Source organism: Tiliqua scincoides, chromosome 3 (genome assembly GCF_035046505.1).
Source record: "Tiliqua scincoides isolate rTilSci1 chromosome 3, rTilSci1.hap2, whole genome shotgun sequence".
Taxonomy (NCBI): Eukaryota; Metazoa; Chordata; class Lepidosauria; order Squamata; family Scincidae; genus Tiliqua; species Tiliqua scincoides.
In genome coordinates this window covers 223,474,957-223,495,148 of record NC_089823.1, presented here as the reverse complement: position 1 = coordinate 223,495,148, position 20,192 = coordinate 223,474,957, and the positions used below count along the sequence as shown (strand labels likewise).

At 45.1% G+C, this 20,192-nt stretch overlaps 1 protein-coding gene and 1 pseudogene across 1 annotated transcript in view; both read left to right on the top strand.

The window, feature by feature from the left end:
* Nucleotides 1–20,192, top strand: part of WDR49 (WD repeat domain 49) — a 125,970-nt gene that overhangs the window by 29,996 nt on the left and 75,782 nt on the right. The window contains exons 5-7 of the mRNA XM_066621546.1: nucleotides 697–864; nucleotides 9,385–9,533; nucleotides 11,757–11,993. Coding sequence (XP_066477643.1) covers nucleotides 697–864; nucleotides 9,385–9,533; nucleotides 11,757–11,993 — 554 coding nt within the window. The remainder of the gene's footprint in view (nucleotides 1–696; nucleotides 865–9,384; nucleotides 9,534–11,756; nucleotides 11,994–20,192) is intronic.
* On the top strand, nucleotides 4,309–4,428 carry LOC136646558 (5S ribosomal RNA; annotated as a pseudogene).

Sequence of the window (20,192 nt, the reverse complement as noted above, 5' to 3'; positions counted from 1 at the left end):
ACTTACATTATAATTTATTCCACAACAAGCGTCTGCCTTTGTTATAAACTGAGGATTACTTGGCTTCTAAAATTCATAACATTTTACTCTCGTAAAGGTCTCAAGAGTCCCACTAGGCAGGTTGGAATGCAGGGCCTTAAGGTATTTCATGTCTTCCCTTTTTCCGCATTCTAATCTTAATTTCCAGATGGACTGCAGAGCAGAAATTACAGCAGCATATCACAAACCACTTTCTGAGATAGCTGTGCATTTTGATCGTAGTTAGTGCTTACTGCAGTATTGCTGTGCGTTAGCCGAGGAATAACAGTTGATTTTGTGTTTGCCGTTTCTTTGCCTGGAGCCATTTTCATGCACTATATTTTCAAGGTGTGCCCATAAACTGTTTTTACACATGCCCAGAAAAACATAATGTATGAATGCAAACACATACAGATACAAAATTAGCTGTATGGTATTTTGGTCAGAGTGCCAGATTAAATTTTCATCAGTCACGTGATTTATCGGATGACCTGGGAGCAATCACTAATCCTATAGCCAGACTACCTTATATGGCTGTTGTGAGAATAAAAGCCAACATAATATTAAGACTTCAGTGCAATTTCCATATTTGCGGCACCATGTTTGTGGCAGCTTGAAGTAAGAATTACCATACTTTGTGCGTAATTTAAATCCAATTTCATCCCTTTCCTGTTTCAGTTGCATACAGTTCCTCTTTAGATGTTTTTATGTCTGTAACAACCAGTAGTACGAATTCACTGGTGCTTGCATGGAGAGAAAAATTAAGTCGTCGTCTTACAAAAACAACGTTCCATATTGCTCAAGGAGTTAATGCGTTCGACTTCCATTCCAGGCTCAACTTGATAGGTATGTAATGAACAATTCCTTCTTTACTGTGAACTCTAATGGTATGATCAAAAGTCTCACAGGGATATAGCTATATTGCAGACTTCAGTTGATTGCACAGCCATTAACTCTCTTGGGAAAGTCTAGGAATTGTAGCTTTTTTGGAATGCAGGGGAAGTTGGAATCTTAGGCAGAACTTGAACCAAATGACAATTCCTAGTATATTTCAAGGAAAACCATTACAGTTAAACTGATATAAAATAAATTTAGAGTTTTGGTATAGATATGTTTGGAGTGGCTTATTTCAGGTGAGGATTTGACTGTAGGCTGTTCTGGTCTAGTCTAGAGCAGGAGTCTCCAAACCCCGGCCCGGGGGCCAGATGTGGCCCGCGGAGAGCCTCTATTCGGCCCATGGCTAGCCTCTGGTCCCCTGAAAGCCTCTGACCCAGTTGACCAAACAGAACAAGAGTTGTGCTTGTGTGTGCTTTATTTCCTTGGCTATGTTGGTGCTTGGAGAAATCCTGGACATTTGAGCCCATTCATTCATCTAAGTACCATCTCTAATGTATTTATTTAAATTTTATATTTAATTTTTTTTTCCCGGCTCTCGGCACCGTGCCGGATATTTGATGCGGTTCTTTGGCCAAAAAGTTTAGAGAGCCCTGGTCTAGAGGACGATAGATAATACAGGTTGATCATCCCTAATCTGAAATCCAGCATGCTCTAAAATCCAACCGACACGATGCCACAAGTTTAATAACTCAATATACACAAACTTTGTTTCATGTACCAAATTATTAAAAAAATATTGTATTAAATTGCCTTCAGGCTACGTGTATAAGGTGTATATGAAACATAAATGAATGCTGTGCTTAGACCTGGGTCCCATTCCCAAGATATCTAATTGTGCATATGCAAATATTCTGAAATCTGAAACAGATCTGAAACATTTTTAGTTTCAAGCATTTTGAATAAAGGATACCCCACCTGTATATGGCTGGACATACCAGCCTGTCTTATACTGAATCAGATGGTTGGTCCATCTAGCATAGTACTGTCTACAGTTACTGACTTTCCATGTTTCAGATAGGATCTTTCACAGCCCTACTTAGCAATGATACAGATTGAACATAGGACTTTCTCCAGGCAAAGTCTATGTTCCATCTCTGAGCCACATAGCTATTTCTCCAGTCTTCAATTTTTATTTTTTTTTAAATTGGTGCTTTAATCTTCACATGTCTCTGGTTTTATTTCAACATCCATTTTGTTGTTCTTTTCATATAAATATACATGCAAAGCATGCGGTCAGCCACTGAATTCTGGCCTCCATGCAGGCAGCAGTAGTGGGGGCACACAAAGTATTGCAGGTTCCTCAGCACACCATGTAAGTGCTCCCTCCCCCTCGCTGTCGGAGTCATTCCAGGCAATGATAGCAACATGCAGGAGATCCCTCCACATTGCCATTGCTACTTGGAATGGCTCTAACTGCAAAGGCGAGGGTACTGGCATTCCTGGAAGGGGGGGGGCAAAATGCTTAGTTTCTTCAAGCATTGGGACACCCGTGTAAAGTGGCAGAAAAAGAGGGTCCCAGTGCTAAACATCTGAGAACCACTGACTTACTTGGCACATTACATAAGCACCTGCAATACTTAGTGCACCTCCCGCCCCCCACTGGCTACACTTCTGCCTCTAGGTTTTAGAACATAAGAACAGCCCCACTGGATCAGGCCATAGGCCCATCTAGTCCAGCTTCCTGTATATCACAGTGGCCCACCAAATGCCCCAGGGAGCACACCAGATAACAAGAGACCTCATCCTGGTGCCCTCCCTTACATCTGGCCTTCTGACATAGCCCATTTCTAAAATCAGGAAGTTGCGCATACACATCATGGCTTCTACCCCGTAATGGATTTTTCCTCCAGAAACTTGTCCAATCCCCTTTTAAAGGCGTCCAGGCCAGATGCCGTCACCACATCCTGTGGCAAGGAGTTCCACAGACCAACCACACGTTGAGTAAAGAAATATTTTCCCTTGTCTGTTCTAGAGCCCCACAGCAAGTTGCCCTCCACGAGCCCTTTCCAAACTGGGTGTCCCCCCATGTTAACAGAGAGTTTTACCTTCCTTGGTTTTGTTGGTGTGCTTCTTTTTTCCTGGTGCCAACAGGGCTGAAAGGAGCACACAAATATTGTGTGCTGTTTCTGTCTGCGCCTTCCCCCTCATACAGGAGTGTTCTCCCCAAAGGTTCCTGCATCATCACAGGGGGCATCTGGGAAAGAACACCCTTGTGGGATTGGAGAGATGAGATGACAATGGAGGTGAGAGAGTTGCTGCATGAAGGGAACAGAGGAAGGTGCCCAACTGGGTGCCCTTCTGAAAGTTAGTCTGTGCCTTTGGTAGCTCCCTGATAACGCTGATCCCTAATGCCAGCCCTGCTCCATGGGTTCTATCCTTATCACCCTTTCCTTCCTCCTAATTCTGCTATTCATGTGACAATTTGCTCACCGAACAGTTATTCTCACTGAAAACTTTCCTAACGGAAAACGCATCAGAGGGCAAAATATAAACGGCAGGCCTTCTGTCTCCTACCTGCTATTTTTTCCATTTCAGCCCTGTGATTTTTGAAATGGAGACAGACCCAGGTAACACTCAGAAATTAGGTACTTCGCATCCACCCTGGCAAATTACCTTGTGATTTTTTTCCCCCACAGATGTTCCCTGCATAGTCCTTTTAAATATTTATGTATTTAAAATATTTTCGGGCACTTTTGAAAACCGGCTTTAAAACCATAGCAATCAAAATAATCGCAAGACAGCAGCAAGCAACTGCTTGGCAAGAAGAAGAAGAAGAAGAGAATATAAAAGAATTTGAGAGCAAATGAAAGGAGTCAAGAATGTATTCACCGGCACTGCTCCCTTGAAAGAGGGCAGTGTTGCAGTCAGCCAGTCCTCGAAGGAGAGGAAATTCTATTAGGGATGTTGTTATGGAAAAGGCCTTACACCATGTTCCTACAATTCATACCTCATTTGGTTGGGGAATATGAAGTGGATGAATTTTACCACTCATGCAACACCAGAACCAGGAGGCAACTAGTAAAACTGGGTGTTGGAAGAGTTGAAACAGACCCAAGAAAAACAATTTATTTACCCAGTATGTAATTAATTTGTGGAACTCCTTGCCACAGGATATGGTGATGGCATCTGGCCTAGATGCCTTTAAAAGGGAATTGGACAGATTGATGCAAGAAAGGTTCATCACAGGTTACAAGCCATGATGGGTATGTGCAATCTCCTGGTTTTAGAAATAGACTATCTGTAACATGCCAGATGTAAAGGAATGGTAATAGTATGCAAGTATTTTGTTATCTTGCATTATCTTGAGGCCTATCGTGGGCCACTGTGAAATTTAGGGAGCTGGACTAGGTGGGTATTTGGCCTGATCAAGAAGGATTCTTCTTATGTTCTTATGAATGCAGCTACTGTTACTCTGCACATGCCTGATCTCGTCTGATCTTGGAAGCTAAGCAAGGTCAGGCCTGGTTAGTACTTGGATGGGAGACCGCTTGGGAATACCGGGTGCTGTAGGCTTATACCATAGTCTATCAAGTCTGAAGGTTGCCAACCAAACAGATTAAGGGGGGGGGGGAGGCTGGACCGGCCCATCCATGAGGCCAACTGAAGCAGTTACCTCAGGCAGCTGATTGGGGGACATGGCCATTCTTGTACCTCCCCTTCCATGGCAATTTAACCTGCTCAATGCCATCATAGCAAAGGGGGTTGCGGAAGGCTAAAGAGTCACTTTGGGGGGGCATTTATGGCTAAAAAACAGTTTAGATGTATAGGGTTAAATGCAGGGCTGGCCCATCCATGAGCAGTCACCTCAGGCAGCAGATTAGTGCTTGGGACATGCCCATCTCTGTTCACCTATTTTCTTCCACTGCCCCTCCTTCTCCTCCCAGGATTGGAAAAGGAGGAAATGGACAGAGAGGAAGAGACAATGTGGAGGGGGCTGGGCTGGGCTATAGTGAGTGAGAGGAACAGGACCTGGCACATCACCCAGTAATGTTGGGCAGCATTTGGCATGCCACCATAGATCTCAGGAAGTCTTGGGTTTGGCATGGGGGGGGGGAGATTGCTCTGACCAATTTATAGTGTGGCCCCTCTGAGGCCATGGGATTTGAGGCCCCTTGCCATCAGTCCAACCCCAACATGGCTGGAAGGCTCCAAGTAGAGCATAAGAACATAAGAACAGCCCCACTGGATCAGGCCATAGGCCCATCTAGTCCAGCTTCCTGTATCTCACAGCGGCCCACCAAATGCCCCAGGGAGCACACCAGATAACAAGAGACCTCATCCTGGTGCCCTCCCTTGCATCTGGCCTTCTGACATAGCCCATTTCTAAAATCAGGAGGTTGTGCATACACATCATGGCTTGTACCCCGTAATGGATTTTTCCTCCAGAAACATGTGCAATCCCCTTTTAAAGGCGTCCAGGCCAGTCACCATCACCACATCCTGTGGCAAAGAGTTCCACAGACCAACCACACGCTGAGTAAAGAAATATTTTCTTTTGTCTGTCCTAACTCTCCCAACACTCAATTTTAGTGGATGTCCCCTGGTTCTGGTGTTATGTGAGAGTGTAAAAGAGCATCTCCCTATCCACTCTGTCCATCCCCTGCATAATTTTGTATGTCTCAAGCAAACATGTGCATTCAAATGCGTCATGCACCATACATCTCAACAAAAGAAATGAACAGGTTGTCAGACAACAAGCCTTTTATAATCCAACTGTGCATTTTCCAAAAGTCTTTGCTTTTCTGACTGAAAACACGAGCTGCAGTAGCAGTTATCATGCGGAAGAAAGTGCGATAAAATGAGGATGTCATTTTCTCGGCTACACTCCATCCAGTAAAGGGCAATAAATTGTAATGATGTTGTAAAACATGGCATTTACCTAGCGATGGTTGTTATCTTAAAACTTCTAAATGTCCAGGGCCTATATATCAGGACTCTTCTATACAGCATAAATGTGAGCTGGTGTTAGATAAATGTAACCAAGTCAGTTCCCTGTGGGACTGGCAAGCTCTGCTTTTGTGAGGATTCAGAATTCTTCAGTCCTTCGTAAAACCACAGATTGCAGAGTTTCTAAGAGGAAGCCATAAGAATTCTGTCAGTCTAGGTCTGTAATATGGGTCACCGCCCCTCCTGAGTTCCACCACCACCATCTCCACAGCCCACAGATGCCCAGAGGATATTCTTTAGCTTGTAGCCACTATGAACCAGGTGCCCATGGGAACAGAACGTTGGGAGGACTGGCTGATGACTAAAGAAGTATAAGTTTAGCACCAAAAGAGAAACATAAAAACATACAGATGGAGTTCAGCTCCATTCGGACGGGAAGTGAGGATTATAATGGAACAAAAGTTACCCGAGGCTTTGCAATGTCTTAGCAGAATGTGTGGAGGGAATTGTATAGGCTGGAAAATCAATGAGGAAACATTGTGAAGAACTGGAGAGTATGCTGCAAAGTGTAATCTAGTATAGGGCGTATTTGCCAAACCATCTGTTGCATTAAGTCCATGAACGGGGCTGATGTGTTTGAACTTTACAACTTAAATAAAAGCTTGCTGGGGGGGGGGATACACACACAACGGGAATGGGACAATTGTGTGGAGGAAGGTTTACTGTTTTGCTCCTGCCATGGTCCTCAGATCCACCAGCCACCGGCCACTATTACTGAATGTGGCTTCTCATTCTCTATTGCACTTTACATTTTCAGGTTCTTTGTTATAACTAGAGGTGAGAGATAGTGGTGATAATGAAATAAATACCACATAATGCCACTTTCTGCACTTCTAACTTTTGGAAAATATTAAAATCTGCAAACCCCCACCCCACCTCCTTTTTCTCTCACCTCAAATTATAACCTATCCCCCCTCCCCATAGGACATTTTTATTCTGCGTTTAGGGATGGGGGTTGAATCTGAAGACCAGACCAAATATGCAGCTATTTCATGGGAAAACATACCCACTAGTAGAGGTGTGCTTTTTCAGTTTTATTTTTCGCAGATTTGGTTTTTTACAAAAATGAGAAGTGCAGAAAGCGATGTTATGAGTTTTTATTCCAAGGGCCCACGTGTATCCCAGCATCACTTGCCTGCCAAAAGGGATGCACTTGCCTGTCCTGAGGGTTTGCCCTTCTGATGGCAGTACATGTCCTGATCTTTTCAATGGGAGCAGGAGTCATGTGCTCTCTGTTTTTCTGCCAGTGTGCACAGGTTTGATCTGCTCCTTGCTACTTGAGCTGCAATCTTTCCACACTTTCCTGGAAGGAAGTGCCACTGAACACAGTGGGACTTACTCTTAGCTAGGTATGCACAGGGTAATATAAGCACTTCTTCTCCTCTGATCAGTGGAAAGAGGATCAAAGTGCATTTAAGGAAGGGTTTCCATTGGCTGTCTTGAAGGAGGGCTTTCCTCTCCCTCTCACCCCCAATGTTTTAGCATTGTGTGTGTATTGTATTTATTCTCTCAAATACCTAATGCTTTTCAAAGTACAGATGTGCCCCTGTATCCATGGGGGATCTGTTCCATGGACCCCACCATGAATACAGAAACCCTCGATATAGGGATGCCTGTCTCTGCATGCCTCCATCCTGTTAGCATGTGTTTGGGTGCAATCCTAACCCCCTATGTCAGTGCTTTCCAGCACTAGCATAGCGGTGCCAAAGGGACGTGTGCTGCATCCTGCAGTTGGGTGACACTCACGGAGGCCTCCTCAAAGTGAGGAAACGTTTGTTCCCTTCCCTCGGAGCTTCATTGCTCTTATGTCAGTGCTGGAAAGCACTGACAAAAGGGGTTAGGATTTTGCCCTTTGAGACTTACCAAATTGAAAATGGACTTGCTTAACAGGGTTACTATGAACATACAAGCTTATAGTGAACTTCAGGCTGCCTCCTGGCAGCCTGGATGCTTGAAATAAACGAGACTGAGGTCAACAGGAAGCAGTTATAGCAGCCTGAAGTTCACTATAAACTTGTATGCTTATAGCAAACCCTGTTAAGCAAAACCATTTTTGCTTTGCTAAGTCTTAAAAACATGTTAATGGGCACATGGGGGCACATGCCCCCCCATCCATGGATAATTGAAACCATGGATATTGGATCTGCTGATATAGGGGCCTGTCTGTAACATGTACCCATACTTCTGTTCTTTAAATAAGCCATTTATTATTACAGGCTTGTGTCTGTGTGAGTAGAAAGGAACTGGTCCATCAGCCTGGTCTAGGCCACTCAGTCCATTACTGTGAAGCAAACCAGGGTCTTGAGGCTTCAGTCCTTGGAGTTTGGGGGAGCTTACAAAGTTTGGGGAGTTAGCCCATCAGGCTTCAGCTTCCCCTTGGCTGGAGGACTGAGTGTTAGAAGGGGTGGTGGCATTTACTATAGGGCAGTTCACCCTGAGGACTTGCACACACACCTGTTTGGAACGCTCGACCAGTCAGGCAGAGGCACACAAGAAGTTTTACTCTTGACTGTTTTTGTCCAGGGCCTGTGCCCTGCTTTCTCATGGAGTGTTAAGGTCTTTGAGATAGCAGGATACACAAGAAAATATTGGGAACGTACATTTCTGGCTCACTGGGGAGCACTGACCCAGTGAACCAGAAGCGCGTATGATTGGTCTGGGGGCACATGGAGGACCAAGACACTTCCCCTGTAACTTGGTGCTTGAGGTCAGCTGGTGCAAAAGGTCCTGGTTCACAGAGTGAGGAGCCTTGTCTCAGAATTCCATGTACGTGAGCATGATGGAATTCATGCACATGGCTGGCTACGACTAGCTGGTTACCTTAAGAATTTTTGCTTTTCACCTGATTGGCCAATGGGCAGGGAATTTTCACCTACCTCAGACTCTTCTCAAGGTATAGCGGTTGGTTAGGATGGCCATGTCTGGCAGTATAGTGCAGGGCAAGAAGCAGGAGCAGGGATTTGGTGTGCACCCTTAGGTAAGCAAAGGTCAGAGGGAGAACCAGAACTGGTCTCAAGAGATTGTCTGGCTTAAGAATGCAGGCTGGTGACCCCTCACACTGATGTCTATCTTAACGGTTTTTAGCCTTGGAACAGGCAGAAGAGTTTGCTGTCCTTTCCAGAGGTTGGTGCTTAAAAGCTGGGGTTGTTGAGTGACAATTTCAGGTTGGACCCAGGGTGAAGACACCCAAGGGGGATGCAACAGTTGTGCGCTGCTTCCTTCAGGGTAGGTGCCTTCACTAAAGGAGGAGACGTGGTATAGATAGGACCTGCTACAAGATAAGCCAGCCTTGATGTACAGTATTGTAAATCCATAAATGTGCCCCAATATTATTCCAAAGGTGACTTTATCTTGTGTCTTTGTGGGGGAACTGGGGCAATACATATGAGATCAGGTCTGGAGATTGGAGAGTCTGAATCTATCATCTTTTTTTTTTTTTTTTTTTTTTTTTACAGTTGCCACAAATATTTTCATGAGTTGTTCTGAGGAAGATTTTTAAAGATCTGCTTTATCTTTGAACAGCCACTGCAGGAATCAATCGCTGTGTTTGTCTCTGGAACCCTTATGTCACATCTAAACATGCTGGCGTCCTGGAGGGCCATTCAGAGAGCGTAATAGCTGTTCGGTTCATTACTGAGCGAAAACTGCTTATTAGCTTTGCCAAGGACAAGGTGAGTGTCGGAGCAGCTTGCTAAGTAGAGACCATTAGCCCATCTAGGCAAGATGCTTAAAAAAGAAAAGAAAACCCAGAGGGTTCTAGGATCTCAGTAGGGTAACTTTTCCATTTTGCAATACTTATAGCTAAACGGATTTAATATGCAAAGTAATTTAACATTACAGTAGAATGCAGAGGTCTTCAGTCAGAGCATGGATTTGGAGCAAATCCTTCCAGAGAAAATTCCCAACAAGTGAACATTTATTTTGGCTTTCTGGCCAAACATGGAATGGCATAATCATTGAGTAAGATCACAGCATGTAGGGACTCCAGAGGGATGGAACACCTCCTTCGGTACTTATAATAGCAGCTTAGGCAGGATTGTCGCTCTTTCCCTAGCTCTGTTATTATCTCTTTAATAGCAGGTTTTCCCAGCTAGGAAATGATTTGCCTGCCAATTTTGGTGTTAGGCTGGTATTAATAGCACAGGAGAAGAGTAGGTTGGTACTCTCAAGCCTAGGTCCTTGTCCCGCATGCATATGTAAGGTGGCAACCTAGATTTATGTCCAAAGAATGGAGGAAAGGTCTCCTGATTCAGAATTGAACAGACTCTTATTACTAACTTGGTACTAAGCCTCTCAATGGGTTTGCTAACATTGTTTTCTCTTTGGTTGCTCAGCCATTGATTTACAAATGACTTGTGTTGTTCTTGGCTTGAGCATGAATTGGTTTCACTTGGATGGATGACGGGGCATCTGAGTGGCTAATTATTTACATACAAAGCCCTCTGCTCTGCTGGAGCAAACTCTAACTTCATGCTAGCCAGCCCCAATCAAGCATTGACTATGCAGAGCCATGTGAGACAAACGATAGGATCAAAAAAATAAAAAGACTTTGTTTGTGAAAGCCTTGGTTTGACAGCTTTGTAAAAGAAGAAATATAGGAGTCCGTGATTGGCTTGTGCTTCACTTTGGATGAGACCTTGATTGGAAAGAGAACTATTCATTTCAATTGGGCTGCATCCACGTTAGGGAACTAGGGGATATGTCAATGTAGTGCTTTAAAAATGATAATTTCTAAGAAATATGTCTGCGGGAGAGGAGATCACGAGGAGCCACACAGGAGTTAAGAGGTTACAAAACATTTTGCATCATTGCATTATGCAGTTGTGGTCCATGGGGTTAGCATTACTGCCCATTGGGGTGGGGGTTGTAAGGCTGGACTGAACCAGTGGAGTAGCAAGTAGGAGGGTAGGGGGAGAGGCCATCCCTGATGCCAGACCACAGGAGGTGCTGTGACAGGTCCTCCAAGATAGTGGTGACAGTGTTGGCCATCTAAGTATTCTTCAAACACTTACAGCCCAGTCCTAAGCCCCGGGGCCACCACAAGAAGCAGCGGTACCAAAATGGCCACCACTGCATCCTATGGGGCTGGGGCAGCTGCTGGAGTCTCCTATGGGAAAGGGAACAAACATTCCCTTACCGTGTGTTGAGCTAAATGGCCGGCAATGGGTCTTCTCAGAGCTGCACCCGTTATTTAGTGGAGGCAGAACCGAAAAGGCCCATGTCAGGCTTTCTGGCTGAGGAGGGGACACAGGATTTGGTGGCAGAGTCTGCCGCTGTCTCTGCCCCCCTCCTGGGCTTGATTCTCCCTCCTGCCTGCCCTCCCCCATCCCATTCCAGTCCCTCCCTTCCCCACCCTGAAAACCCTCTCCACTGGCTGGTGGTAATACTGACCACTGGCAATGCTCCGCCTTCTCAGTGCTGAGGCCCAACGCCAACTGGTGCGGGACTCAGTGCTGCCACTGTGCTCTCTCTGCTGGTGAAGGAGTGCCTTATGTCACTTTTGCAATGGTGCTTGCTGGGGCAGCATAGTGGCCACCAGTGCTGCTCCAGCTCAGAATTGGGCCCTTAGAGGTGGTGGCAGCAGGTCAAATCTCACTGCTGCTGCCCTTTCCCTTCCAAAGGAAAAGGAAAACAGGCAAATTTGGGTATTGTGGCCACTGCATGATGAGACCATTTTGCCTGGTTGACCTGGGTTCTGGAATTGTGCTCATGGCTCCCCCCCCCCCCAAACACAAACATTGGATCTGCCCCTAAGTGGCACCTCCAAGAACACAATATGGAAAATGAACCATACTGGAGTTTTGATTTGACGAAGTACCTATTTCTGCAGCCTCCAATTTAAAAGCAGAATCCTGGCTCTGATTTTTCTTTTTCCTTGCTTCAATTGTGCACAGGTATTAAGAATTTGGGACATTCAGCATCAGCTTTGCATCCAGAGAATTGCTGGTTCCTTCCCCAAAAGGCTAGACTTCCAGTCCATGCTTTATTTTGATGAATCCCATGGACACCTTTTCATCTCATTTCACAACCAGTTGACATTGTTGGAAATGGAGCAGGATCCAGGCAAAAACAGGGTCTCCAGTCACAGAAAAGCAGTTACTTGTATTCTTTACAGTTCTGTGTTCAAGCAGGTAAGAAATAATCCCTCTCCGCGTCTGTCTGAAAAGCAATTTTTAACCTCTGATTCACTATTTCTTTAATGGGATTTCAGCAACTAAAAGTGGAGCATGGGAGACTTTTGGAATGGGAAAGGAAATTATTTCCAACCGGAGGATACCAATTTTGGGCCTTTAGTAGCCTTGCTGAGAAACAGTCTGGGCATTCTTCTACTGAAGGGTTTTATTTCACTAGCACAGTGGTTCCCAAACTGTGGGTTGTGACCAGGTTTTTGGTGGGTCCCATAGCAGCTGTGCAGAGCCACCAATGAAATTTTCCTCCCCATTGAGTCATCAGATCTTTACCAGAGCTGGTCACATGCCACGGCACCTCACTCTGTTAAAGTGCCCTTATGTGTGCAGGGCCTTCACCTTGGCCAGCTACAATGTCAGTTTTTCTTCGCATTCAGATGTGAAACAGCAAGCAGTGGAGGGAACCCTTGACCCACAGCTCACGCAAGAGGTTGAACATTCACCCTCATGGTAAGAGCAGTCACCTCAGGCCAGCATGGGCTCCAGCGAGTCTCTGGAGGGCCAGAGGCTCATTGGAGACTGGGGGCTCCCTGCGGGCCAGATTGGGCACCCCTGCATTAGAGAAATGGGTGGAACATCAGGGAATTATTCTTTAGGTTTGTGAACTGCCTGTTAGTTTGTATATATTATGTCAATAAAGGTTCTGAGTACTGACTCACTGACATTAACCCCCAGGACTTGGGCATAATAGATTTTGGATGCTACACCTAAACGGGACACATCGACACTGAGGTTTGTGTAACTCCATGTGCAATACACCCTTAAATTCAGGCCAAACTATACATGGAGTCAAATGTGTCACCTCATTGCTATGGGTTTCAGTTTACTTACAAGCAGTAACCACACAGAGCTGCTGCTAAGATTTTTCAGGCTTCTGTTCAGAGATAGTGACACGGAGCATTTAACCTGGGTTGGCTTGAGACCTCCTGGTGCCTCTGGAGGTGGCATGCCAAATGCTGCCCCCCCTTACCTGATGATGTGCCAGCCTTGGCTCCTCCTACTCTCCAATGTTCTAACTCAGTGCTCTCTTCCCCTCCACACTTCCTCTTCCTCCTGTCCCCTTCTTCTTTTCTAGTCCAAGGAGCAGAAGGAGAAGCAGAAGGAGAAGGAAAGGTGGTGGAGACTAGCAGTAGACAGAAATGGGCCCCCCTTCCCATCAGTCTGCTGTCTGAGGCAACCGCTTCAGTTTGCCTCATGATTGGGCCGGCCCTGCATTTAACCCTTTACTCTTCTACACTGTTTTCCAGCCAGAAAAGCCCTCAAGATGACTGTTTAACCCTCCAGAGTGCACTTTGCTACAATGGCACTGTATAGAAGAAGGGTTTTTTTTTTTTTTTTTTTTTACAATAATAGCTAATAATTGAGCAAAGAAGTGCATTCTAAAGGAGTTCTCTTGCATGCAGTTGGAGGAGAGCAACTGTCCACCCCAGCATGGTGTCCTTAGTCCTGGTCTTTCTTCTGCAGCTGTTTAGATTGTGAACCCTTTCAGGACAGGGAACCACTGCTTTATGTACTTTGTTATGGAAACAGCTTCGTTATGGAAACAGTGGAGAAGTGTCCTTAATTTCACCTCACACTTGTTGGATGTGGAGCTACTTGAAAGGACTTTCTGAAGGGTTTTTTTAAAAATATAATAATAAACCCTGAGCAACTTGGCTCAGGGTTTCTCCTTCCACATTTCATCCTTTTTGTATGCCCCCATTTTGCTTCCACCACCGGGAACTGTTCCGAAGGGGAGGGGATGCTTGCATGCTGCAGTGAGGCTCCCTGCAAAACGTAATGCTTTGCACCCCCCTCTAGCTATGCCACTGTGCAGTGCTTCCCAAACTTTTTAGCACCAGAACCCACTTTTTAAAATGACGCTTTATCAGGACCCATCGAGGTTTATAAGACTTAAAAGCATCTAGAAACATAGAGAACTATGTAAATTCTGTGCTTGAATATCAAGAAATCCCTTTTGGATTAATTGGAAAGCTGCTGTAGCGGGCAACGAACCCCACACTTCTGAGCCAATACCAATTGATCTAATTTTGTGAAAGATCACCTCAGAGCCCACCGGGGCTAGCGAGTCTTTTAGAAGGCTGTGTAGGAGACTGTTCTGATTTAGGCTGGAATACACTCTGAGCCTGAATTTACAAGCTCTTAGCCAGGCCCTTGTCTCAATTAGTAGCTGCCCTATGTCTAGGCATAGGGAAGCATATGCAATGCAGGTTAATGTGAAGTATCTATTGTCGCTATGCCCCCTTCCCATTTGTTCTTGCTAGGTCCCTCCTTACCTCTCCCTTCATATGATCTGCAAATAAATTCTGCCTAAACACTGACATTGCAAGTGGGCTCAGAACCCATCAGCCTGAGAACCCCACCTTTGTTTTTTTCTCTAGTGGAAAAACAGACACCCTGGCACGCCCATTGTCCTATAGCTACCTTGAGTTGGCATCCTTCAGTCTCGGAAGACTATGGTGTCACGCTCTGAATGGTGGTTCCGGAACACAGTGTCCTCTCCAGTGAGCGAAGCCTGGGTAAAGTAGGTATGGAGGATAGGCTGTTACCCATGCAGCAAATCCCCCCCTCCACGTCGCTGAAATGGTCCAATGGAAAGGCAGAGGCCAATATGGTTGGCTCCAGCGGCGTCGCAGGAGTTGCCAGAACGTGACTGTGTTCAGCCATGAACTGCCTCAGGGACTCCGGCTCCGGATTTTGCCTCGAGGTTGACTCCTGAAGCCTTTTCCGTAACTGGATGTAGCCACAAGGCAGTGGAGATTTGGGATCAGAGTTTTCCTTCTCTCAGATGAGCTGCCTTCCCAGGCTAACGAGTCCCATCTACCCGGTGGCTGTTTAGTCGCCTCTTACTCAATATCCTATAGACAAGAGAAGCACCTGCTCTTGTCCCTAAAACACAGTCTATGGTTAGGAAAGGCGCACACTCTTTTGAGCAGATTGAATTGTTCTGAAATCCATTTCTGTTGCACCTGTGGCTTGTTTCCTCCGCCCCCCACCCCAGTGCAAATGCCACATCTTTTAATTAGGCACTACTCCATAGTTAAAATAAAAAACAGCCCTAATAACTAATAACTTGTGCTAATAAAAAGGATCGGCTTTGTTCTTGCTCCCACTTGCAAATGAAGCTGATGTTGACATTCCCCTTCTGGTGCCTGCCTGGTTAGTCCTGAAATACACACGCTTGGTAATTAGCCCAGATCCAGTTTTTGCTGGCATATTTTTCCAAAGGGACTCGCAGTGTGGTGGCCCTGGATCATGACAATATATCTCATAATAAAATGAATCAGTTAAATGGAATGCCACTTGGTATGCAAACTGGGTGTTGTTTGTCTTCACAGTACTATGGCCCCTTGTGATGGGAGCACTGCCTGCATCTCAATGAACAGCCACACTCAGTAGACAGGGAAAGGCCTCTGTGATTGATTTTTTTCCCCTCTCTCCCTTCGCTGTGTCCAAGCAGCACCTTTTAATCTTCAGATTGAGATTCAGATAAAGTAGGCACCTTTGGAGCATATTGAGGGGTGACATGGAGCCACTGATGGATCAGTAGCAGTTGTGTTTCTTTTCTTTAAAACAACGAACAAAAAACAAGCACATACTGTTGTAATCTTATATGTGGTTTGTATATGCATTAAAGCAGAAATCTTGCCGTTAGTTGGCTGCAAGGAACAGCTGTCCCGGAAATTCTGCTTATGCTATAAATTAAGCTCTAGCTCTGGCTGAAATCCTAGGCTTACTTTTCTGGAAATAAGTCCTCCTGAATTCAGTCCATCGTACTGCTGAGCAAGCATGAGTAGGACTGGGATGCAGAGTTTGCTGGAGATGATAGGAGTGTTTCTCTTGGAACATAGAGCCATGACGGGCCAAATCTGGATTTGTGCCTTAGTGGAGACAAAGTTTCAAGTCTCCTCCCTTCTCATGGTCGTGATCTGGATCAGGGTTCCTTTGTGGTTGCTATTTGGCTCAGAAAAGCTAAGCAGGGTCACATACATCATGATTGTATCATATAATGCTATCCACAAGGATATGCAAGCTAATTGAGTCCACAGTAATTCGGTTCATCTTCAGCCATTTCATCAACAGATGCCTCAGATTCATAAACCATTAATATGCACTACCTTCTTTACTGCTCTCACTTACTGAAGCCTAATTTACAGATGTACATTATATCATGAGCCAAGATACACAAAGTACCTTGTGTACCAAGTACCAAGTGTGTACTTGTACCACTTATAAGAACATAAGAACAGCCCCACTGGATCAGGCCATAGGCCCATCTAGTCCAGCTTCCTATATCTCACAGCGGCCCACCAAATGCCCCAGGGAGCACACCAGACAACAAGAGACCTCATCCTGGTGCCCTCCCTTGCATCTGGCATTCTGACTTAACCCAATCCTAAAATCAGGAGGTTGCGCATACACATCATGGCTTGTACCCCATAATGGTTTTTTCCTCCAGAAACTTGTCCAATCCTCTTTTTAAAGGCGTCTAGTCTAGACGCCAGCACCACATCCTGTGGCAAGGAGTTCCACAGACCGATCACACGCTGAGTAAAAAAATATTTTCTTTTGTCTGTCCTAACCTACCCAACACTCAATTTTAGTGGATGTCCCCTGGTTCTGGTATTATGTGAGAGTGTAAAGAGCATCTCCCTATCCACTCTGTCCATTCCCTGCATAATTTTGTATGTCTCAATCATGTCCCCCCTCAAGCGTCTCTTTTCTAGGCTGAAGAGGCCCAAACGCCGTAGCCTTTCCTCATAAGGAAGGTGCCCCAGCCCTGTAATCATCTTAGTCGCTCTCTTTTGCACCTTTTCCATTTCCACTATGTCTTTTTTGAGATGCGGCGACCAGAACTGGACACAATACTCCAGGTGTGGCCTTACCATAGACTTGTACAACGGCATTATAATACTAGCCGTTTTGTTCTCAATACCCTTCCTAATGATCCCAAGCATAGAATTGGCTGCAGCGTGTACCTTATGTACCAAGTACCTTATGCAGTGTGTACCTTATGTACCAAGTGTGTACTTGTACTTTGTGTGGTACCAAGTACCAAGGTACTTTGTGTACCTTGGCTCAACGATCTCCGACACCCTTTCTCTCGATACCGAGCTAAACAAGCGCATCGGTAAAGCAGCTACCATGTTTTCCAGACTCACAAAGAGAGTCTGGTCCAACAAGAAGCTGATGGAACATACCAAGATCCAGGTCTACAGAGCTTGCATCCTGAGTACACTTCTGTACTGCAATGAGTCATGGACTCTTTGCTCACAACAGGAGAGGAAACTGAACGCTTTCCACATGCGCTGCCTCCAATGCATTCTTGGCATCACCTGGCAGGACAAAGTTCCAAACAACACAGTCCTGGAATGTGCTGGAATCCCTAGCATGTATGCACTGCTGAAACAGAGACGCCTGCGTTGGCTTGGTCATGTTGTGAGAATGGATGATGGCTGGATCCCAAAAGATCTCCTCTATGGAGAACTCGTGCAGGGAAAGCGCCCTACAGGTAGACCACAGCTGCGATACAAGGACATCTGCAAGAGGGATCTGAAGGCCTTAGGAGTGGACCTCAACAGGTGGGAAACCCTGGCCTCTGAGTGGCCCACTTGGAGGCAGGCTGTGCAGCATGGCCTTTCCCAGTTTGAAGAGACACTTGGCCAACAGACTGAGGCAAAGAGGCAAAGAAGGAAGGCCCATAGCCAGGGAGACAGACCAGGGACAGACTGCACTTGCTCCCGGTGTGGAAGGGATTGTCACTCCCGAATCGGCCTTTTCAGCCACACTAGATGCTGTTCCAGAACTACCATTCAGAGTGTGATACCATAGTCTTTCGAGACTGAAGGTTGCCAACAACTATTATACCATGATTACATTGACAAGTATATAATTATCCTGTCTTCCCTTCCTCCAAATGAGCTCAAGTTGTGTACCTAGGCCCCCAATTTATGGTCTTTTACAGCACAATCCTAGGCAGTCTACTTAGAAGTCAGCCCCACTGAGCTTAATGGAACTGACTTCTAGGTAAGCGTGGGTACTCCCAGTTAACCCAATGGCCCTACTAATAAAAAACCCTCCCCCAAATCCTGCGGCACACCTGAGGACTACTCCCAGCACACCATTGTGCTGCAGCACACTGTTTGAAAATCACTGGTGTACAGGATTGCAGCCATAAGGGACCAGTGAATTGCTAACCTGGCTCTTGTAATCCATTTTGCTTGGCCTCCAACCACTATTTCACTCTACTTATCTCATGGGTTTTCAGCTTTGTGGCATTTTCTCTTCCTGAAGTGCACTAAGGCTACAAGATTGGGACACAAAAAATACCCTATTGGTTTTGTTTCCACTACAGTGGTGACTTCATTTCTCTGGAAGAAATTGGCTATTCTGTCTGTACATTGTATTTCAGTTTCATAAGTCCCTTGGGGACTTGTCCTGAGTGAAAGATTGAGATGTGATTGATTTGATATATCAATGAAAATATCAGTCTGAATGCACCACAGTGCAAGCCATTATTATAGCCTGCTACTCTTTGTTTCATTGTGAAAGTAAAAGAGAAAGAAAGATCCCAATGCGAAAGTTAATGTAGTTGTTAGTCCTGGGATACCACAAGGGAGCCTGCAGTAGGAAAATCAATAGAAGGAGGTAGAGGTTAACTTAAATGAAAGTCTTGTGTTAAGAACATCAGGCCACAGGACAAAAAAAATCAAGACAGGCCCAGGTGACAGAGGGACTGAGCAAGTGACAATGAAGATACTTCACATGTCTTTCATTAGACAATAATAGAGACATTTGCAGGCCCTTTAGATCTCCTGGAAGGAATGTATGTCTGTGACTGGACAGGTGGACCAGTTCAAAACAATTGTTTCAGTAAGAACTCGTGATATGGATAAGTTATTGTTTTATTTCGCTGTTAGCGTGACATTTCTTCCAAGACTTCAAGGTCATGTGTAAGTTTCCACCTCCATTTTATCTTCACAATAACCCTGGGAGTGAGCAGGCTGAGAGAGCATGTCTGGCCCAATATTGGTCACTCCTAACCTAACACTCTCTCTCTCTCTCTCTCTCTCTCTCTCTCTCTCTCTCTCTCTCTTTATATATATATATATATATATATATATATATATATATATAGTAGCCTGTTAAAAGTACAGATCTATAACATTTCTCCAAATTGAGTCACATACCACGGTAGCATCAAGTCTAACATCAACATATTAAAAATAAAATATTGAAATGAATGGGGACCCACCTGAAATTCTCATCACCCACCTAGTGGGACCTGACCCACAGCTTGAGAAACACTGCTCGAACCACGATGGTGTTGCTCTACTCCTTGCTGTTTCACCCTCCCAGTAAGTAAACTTCCTGCACGTCGTAAACTTACCCTGCTGTTCCTTTTCAGCCATTCTAAAGTCTTCAGGGGAGAAAGGAGGTGCACAACTGCCCAGATATTGCTCTGTTTCCCAGGGTCCTGATAGATTGAATCTTAGCTGGAGAGACTGGGAGGCTCTGAGTGGCACAGCCAGACTCACAGCACCTCTGGAACCATGCCTGTTAACATCATGGCATGACATTTCACATGAACTTGTGAAATCATTTTGAGCCCGCAGGCGTCCAAAAATATTTCTTTCTCTATTTTGGGAGATCGATCTTCAGGATTCTGCATCTAAATGGATTGAAACAAACAAAAAACTGCAGTAGGACCCTCTACCTGTAGGAGGTATTGCCAAAGCACTGGAAGGTGTGCTTTGCCTCTTATGTGACACCTTCTGCGGTTTTCAAAAAGTAGTGTCATATTAATTTTTTTTTATTTATAGAAACCTCTCTGAAGTTATGATTTTGTTGTGGCAGGCATGCATTCAACCTCTCCAGCACTTCAGCAATGCCTCCTACATCTAATTAAAAAGATTGACTACCCTGTGGCAGAAGAGACAGCCCTTCATTACGTGGGGACAGATATACTGAGGCAGGTAGTTAGCGCTGCTGTATTGTTATACAGAGACATAAAATGTATGGGGTGCACAGGAAGTACAGGAAAAGCACTGTGGTCCATTTCAGACATCATACCAAATCATGGTTAAGGAAGCTTAATTTTGGTTTGTTGTGATATCTGAACTATCAGTCCAATCCAACGTA